Source organism: Lithobates pipiens, unplaced genomic scaffold (genome assembly GCF_037356315.1).
Source record: "Lithobates pipiens isolate NorthernLeopardFrog02 unplaced genomic scaffold, aLitPip1_a1.2 Scaffold_23, whole genome shotgun sequence".
NCBI lineage: Eukaryota > Metazoa > Chordata > Amphibia > Anura > Ranidae > Lithobates > Lithobates pipiens.
The window spans coordinates 15,456,585-15,463,435 of NW_027507785.1; the positions used below are offsets into that span (position 1 = coordinate 15,456,585).

Here is a 6,851-nt window from a genome sequence, read left to right on the forward strand (position 1 = left end):
TAATTCACATTATTTATATTATTTATGACTGAGGTTGTGTTCTGCCCACCCAAGGGTAAGGTAGAACATATGAAAGATTGTCACATCATTTGCATATGCACTTTGGTTTTGTATGCCTTTCCCCCATCAGTTGGGGGTACAATAGAGTTGTAATTTATTGTCACATCATTTATATTTGCACAGTAGGCCTCGGCCTTGGTATACGTTGTATTTAGAGCAGCTTATTTTTTTCCTTTCTCTCACCAGGCCTAGCAGCCAACAGGGTACTTCAATCAGATACAGTCTCTGCCACAGACTTGCTATAGAACACTTGAGTAAAACTGAAAGTTTGTAGAACACTTGGAGAACCCTCGTATGGTACCGGTATCTTGCAGCCGGTCAGGCGATACCACACAAGACCAGATTCACTTGGGGTCTTTCAACTTGTCCAGGCTCTTATTGAGAAGCCAACCTTTGCGTGGCCTTCTCCCGAAGAGTCCTCCCCTGGATACCTTCGCAGTTGCTGGGCCTCTCCACAGACCAAGACGACACTGGACCACCTTTGAATCCTTCTTTCAGTTTCTTTGCCTCGGGCTAGCCAGCCCCGAGACCTGTAGTCAAGTGGATCCACACCCCAGGCCATGAGAGTCCTGGTGGCTGGTCAGGAGGACCAGGACCATCAGCTAGAAAACACTTCTGGACCGGAATCCCCCAAAAAACGTGACATCAGCACCTTAAGTACCCTCTCCCAGGATGCACAGCTAGAGTGACACTCCCACTGGGCTGGTTTTGAGAGAGAGTAAAACCTTAATGCACCCAACTAGACTACGTTCTGGACCCTGCCAGGGACAACAGCGCCACCCATGGTCAGGCAAAACACCATGCAGTCCAGCCAGACTGATACTGAGGTCAAAATTTTGCATAATTAAACCCAAAACCAAACTGCGGTTGCAGGAAAAAGTTAAATGACAAAACACAGCTCTTCAGGAGATGGCGCTATAGTTATATTCTCTGACTTGGATACCATCTGTTAGATAAAGTGCTTACAACCGTCAAAGATCTTCAGCCACTGTCTGCAATGTTTGTACTGTATGGATCCCTATTTATTATGCTCTCAATAAAAATGTTTATGGAAAATAAAAATAAGGATGGCATGAAGAAAACCTATAGAAATCATAAAACAAATGTCACTCTAAAATCATACACTTAGCCTACCTAAAAGTTAGCTTTAGTGAGAAACTTGGCATTCACGTTTATTCACAATAATTGGTCACCCCCACAAGCCTGTTGTTGTCCATCATGATGGCAGAACATCTGGTAGTGCAGGCTGACTTTCTCGACTAGTGTCAGCCCAGACTGGCCTTAATGCTGGCTAACAGCTCTCAGTTCTGGCCAGTGATAGTAGTATATAGTGCAGTGTACAGATGTCTGTAGTATGTAGGGCAGTGTCCAGGGGTCAGTACAATGTAGGGTAGTGTACAGAGGTCAGTAGGATGTAGGGCTGTGCACAGTGGTCAGGAGGTTGTAGTGCAATATGAAAAGGTCAGTAGGATGTAGGGCAGTTTAGAGGGTATCAGCACTGCAGTGTATATGGGGCAGCAGGGGCGGGACAAGATTTGGGCCAGAGGGGCGGTTGTCCTGGGCATAATGGTTTACTGTAGGGATGGGGGTGCCTTCCTTCTTTTGCAAGGCTGCCAGTAGTGACAGTGGCAGTGATTTTAACACATGAGGTTTAGGATCCCCCAAGCTTGCACATCATAAATAAGACATGAAGTCACAATTTGGCATCTTTGCCCTGGGTGCTGGATGACCTTGTCCCAGCATTGGTCAGGAGGGTACAGTACTGAAAGCAGTGGTCTATGATACAGAATACATTCCTCATGCAGAGCAGTAAAGTGAAGCTGCTGTGACAGATCTACCTGTTCTGCCATTGAGATCCCCATTGCCCCCCCCCCTCTCTCTATTCCATCCCACGTGAAGTAACCCACAAGCACTTTGTATGGATTGGAAAGGAGAGCTGGTGGGGATCAGCCAAGTACACTCAGGAGATGAGCTGAAGCATGTTTGGACAAGAACCCGAACCCATCTGAGCTATCTGTCAATGGTGAAAATGAATCATAGGCGGTGGAGGCATTCTCTGCCCCACATGCTGCGGGGCAGGAAATGCATCTGCCTCCTAGGATTCGCTGTTGGCTTTGACAGCTTTGGGACAGGAGAGCTCAGGTAAGTTTGGGCTTGTGTTTGAACATGCCTGAGATCATAGTTTCCCTGCATCGCTCTGCAGGTGGAGGAGGAGCATTTTAGGTTGAGGGTTGACAAGCAGGAACAAGAATGTGATCTACCCGTCACCTGCCCACGATCGGTGGGGTCGCCAACCCCAGTTTAGAGTTCAAATTAGAATACAAATTATAAATCAAGTATTAAACAACTCCACGTAGGTTTTTCAGTTGTTAAAAGAAGTGATGAGAGATTGGAAAATTTTTAAAAGAAAGAGAAAGTTCTGGTCATAATTATGCCAGTGCCAGGGGGTATTTGAAATAGGCTGGACCACATCAGGGGGTAGTTTTTAAAATGGTTCTTTACCCTAAAAACAAAAAAAATTAAGTCAGCAACTACAAATACTGTAGCTGCTGATGTTTAATATTAGGACACTTACCTATCCAGGGATCCAGCTTGGTCCTCATTCGAGCCAGCTCTTTGGCCGTCTTCAAGTCAAGGCGCCGGCATGTTTACTGTGGGAAGCTTCCCACTGCGCATGGGTGAGCTGCACTGGACTTTGTGAATAGTCCCACAGCTTTCTGGGACCTGTGACCTATCAAAGAAGGCTGGGGGGAAGGAAGGGGGGGAGGGGGTCTGAACTTCTACTTGGATCGTCACCAGAAGTGGGAGCGGGTACCTGTAAAAAATAAAATGCCAAAACTTAAATGGAAGGGGGAGTGGGCAAACAAGCAGAACTTCCCCTTTTGTGTGTAGTTCCGCTTTAAACACTGACATTCAAATAGGTCTATGTACTTTAATCCAGTTCAGAAGATCTGATCAAAAAGTAGAGAAGAGAAGCTCACAAAAAAAAAAGGAAAAAATAATTTTTTCTCACTATTTTAGTATTTATTTTATTTGTTCATTTGGCGTAGAGGTTTCATGAGTGCATCCACCTTTTTAAAAGGTAAAACCATTTTTGATTTCAGGGCCGTCGTTCTTACCCCAAAAACGAGTGGGTTCATGAGTGGAAGAATCACAAGTGAAGGCATAGATAACCCAACGTGGGTGCTTATAGATAAGTTAATGGTGCTCAATCTGTGCCGGATGAACACAAAGGAAAAGCCGAGGAGGAAAATGGAAAAATTGATTAGGTGTGTTCCCAGGGTGTGCAGGGCCTTATGGCGTGACTCTTTAGATAATCTAAGACAGACAATATATATGCGCACATATGAATAGATAATGATTAACAGCATGGAACATATGATCACAACGGTAATAATTGTTCCATATATATTATTTATAGAAGTGTCTGTGCAGGCCAGGATAAAAATTGACATGTTATCACAGAAAACGTTCTTGATTTGTGTCCCACAAAGTGGTAGTCTCATTGTTAACAGAGTGCTAACCAAAAGTAACATGAATAAGACAAAAGAACAGTTGATCAAAAATGTGATCACCCTTGCATTGGTCATTAAGGTAGCATATTGCAGTGGGTGACACACGGCCAAATAACGGTCATACGCCATGACTGCAAAAGTCATAATCTCCAGGTAGGCATAAACCGTGATGAACAAAGATTGGGCCAGGCAGCCATCACGGGAAATGGTCTTGGATGAAGTCCAAAGGTCCGCCAACAACTTTGGAAAAAACGAGGAGCTGCCAAAAATGCCGTTGAGCACCAGGTTACAGATGAGAATGTACATGGGTTCATGGAGACTGGGGTTAGTCAATACCACAAACACAATTCCAATACTCAAGATCAAAATATACAAATAGATAACACTAAGAAGAAGACAGTAAAAATATCTGAGTCCTTCCATCTCTTTAAGTCCAAGAAGCTCAAGGTCTTCCCTGGATGTGGAACCATTCTCCATTGTGACTTATTCAATGTAAAGTAGGTGTTAAATCTGTATACTGGACAGAAGAATGTTCAAACAGAATATTTGGTTAGGCAGGTCTTAAAGGACTTCAATCATCACAATATCAATATCATCAAACGACAGTATTCCCTTAACAATCTTTTTAGTTCTGCCAAAGTATATAAGCCAAATTTTGTCACCTAATGATATCCCTGCTTGTCCTTGAGTACGTTCCTTAGTGCTTGGAACCACTTTTCAGAGGACCATGGACAATCAACTGGTAGGCAATATGTCACCTGCACGGCTTATGTCCAACCCTTTCTGGCCACTGTGTTAGGTTGTGGGGGAGGGGGGTCAGAATAATTTATTTACACATTTTTAGTGCTTCCTAGTCACATGTGCGAATGAGCCCTTAATCTGGTCCTCTCATTTCTATTTTTAAGATGTCTTATGATGGCTGCTTTTCTGTTGACCTCTCCTTTTAAAAAAGCTACTTGTCCAGCAGGCATGCTAGTCCTTTGGCTTGAATACTTGGAGAAAAGTCCTTATATGAATACTTGCTCCAAGTTCCCTGAACTATTCAGGGTCAATTAGTCAAGCAGAGTTTTAGCGGGGTGACAGCAACGGTTGATCCCTTATTATTTTATGGCAAGTTTACTTTTAGCCAAGCATCTCTGCAATATTCAACAACAGTTGCTACTTATTTGCTAAATTAAAAGACAGGGTAAAAATAAAACCCGTGCATGGTTAAGGTTTGGGTAACCTTCCAGTGGACATACTGGTGTAGGGTCCTACACTTTGACTTTTCTGATTCTTGGAACCTTTTAAAGTGCTGGACTTACAGCCAACAACCATAGGCCATTCTAGGCAGTTGAGTGACCATCTGAAAAAAATAAAGTATATCTCTATGTAGCGTTACCCCTACAGGAGACGCTGGTAAATTTGGGTCCTCTGCTGTTGTCTGGCCCTGTGTGAGGCCTCAACCTCACTGACGCCACCAGTATACCTCTCTGTAAAACTTCAGCAGGCACACAAGAATTGGATTCACAACTCTATAAAAAAATAACAGGCTGTATTGGCAAGTTAATGCCATAAAATTATCACAGAATATATTGGCACATTAACATCATTCAGCATGAACACAATAATGAATACACAATAAGCCTCACCAAGTCCCTCCGGGTGCTTTAGATTTAGATTCCAGCATATACTGTGACCCCTAGGGCATAAACAGTAGCTCTATGTATGAGATAAATTGCCCCAAGTGGTCAACAATGTAACAATGTGGATGCCACCTGAGAACTCCTAAACACGGGTGCTAAGTTTAGGCCTAAGAGATTAAGGTTTAAGGTTGAACACAGATCTGCCCTCAGGATAAAGTAAATCTGTGTTTAGTCTTTGAGGTGAATATTCTGCCGGATACGTTGGGGCCTTTTGAAGACTTTGGGGTGCAGGGAAATAAGTGGGTTTGTCTTTACACTGGGTGTTACAGTATTATACCTGAGAGGTTGGCTTTATCAAGGGGAAAATCTTTAGATGCAGGTGAGTACAGTGGCATCTCTATGGGGGTGGCAGCTCACTTGCTTCCCGTTGCATAATCCAGCATCCCCCCACCTCCCTCGTCATCTGTGCAAGTGATCAGAAAGAAATTTGGTGTGTTGTCACAGAAGAGCAGGGAAGAAAGCTGTGTGGAGCACGCAACACTCCACTGACACACACACAGTGCACACGCTGTGCCGGGAAGGGATGGTTAACGCATTAGCACCAATAGCACAATGACGACTCATCCAGGAAGTCATAAAAGAACCCAGAACAACATCTAAAGAACTGCAGGCCTCACTTTCCTCAGGTAAGGTCAGTGTTCATGATTCAACAATGAGAAAGAGACTGGGCAAAAATGGTGTGCTTGGAGCGTTCCAAGGCCAAAGCCACCGCTGACCAAAAAGCACACAAAGGCTCGTCTCACATTTGCCAAAAAACATCTTGATTATCCCCAAGACTTTTGGGCAAATATTCTGTGGACTGACAAGACAAAAGTTTAACTTTTTGGTAGGTGTGTGTCCCATTACATCTGCCGTAAAACTAACAAAGCATTTCATAAAAAGAACATCATACCAACAGTCACACGTGGTGGTAGCGTGATGGTCTGGGGCTACTTTGCAGTTTCAGGACCTGGACGACTTGTCATAATTGATGGAACCATGAATTCTGAGCTGTACCAGAAAATCCTGAAGCTGAATGTCTGGCCTTAAGTTCCTTAAGTTCTAGTACTTTTTCACAACACTATGTGTATATATATATATATACATATATATATATATATATATATATATATATATATATATATATATATATATATATATATATATATATATATATATATATATATACACACACACACACACACATATACACATATACATATACAGTTGTGCTCATACGTTTACATACCCTGGCAGAATTTATGGTTTCTTAGCTATTTTTCAGAGAATATGAATGATAACAGCTTTTTGGCCACAACCATAAACTCTACATTTGGAGAGGAGGCAACAAGGTCTATGATGAAAGGTACACCATTCCTACTCAGAAACACGGAGGTGGATCGCTGATGTTTTGGGGATGTGTGAGCTACAAAGGCACAGGAAATTTGGTCAAAATTTATGGCAAGATGAATGCAGTATATTATCAAAAATTCTGGAGGAACATTTGCATTCAGTAGCCAGGAAGCTGCACATGGGACGTACTTGGACATTCCAACATGCCAATGATCCAAAACACAAGGCCAAGTGGACCTGTCATTGGCTACAGCAGAAT

General features: G+C 42.9%; 1 protein-coding gene across 1 annotated transcript; it reads right to left on the reverse strand.

Annotated features, from left to right (window-relative positions):
- Positions 1-3,089: 3,089 nt before the first annotated feature.
- Positions 3,090-4,088, reverse strand: LOC143927068 (olfactory receptor 5AR1-like). Its single transcript, XM_077451025.1, has one exon. It carries the CDS (start codon positions 4,050-4,052, stop codon positions 3,090-3,092), a length of 963 nt encoding a protein of 320 aa, XP_077307151.1. The 5' UTR covers positions 4,053-4,088.
- Positions 4,089-6,851: the final 2,763 nt, after the last annotated feature.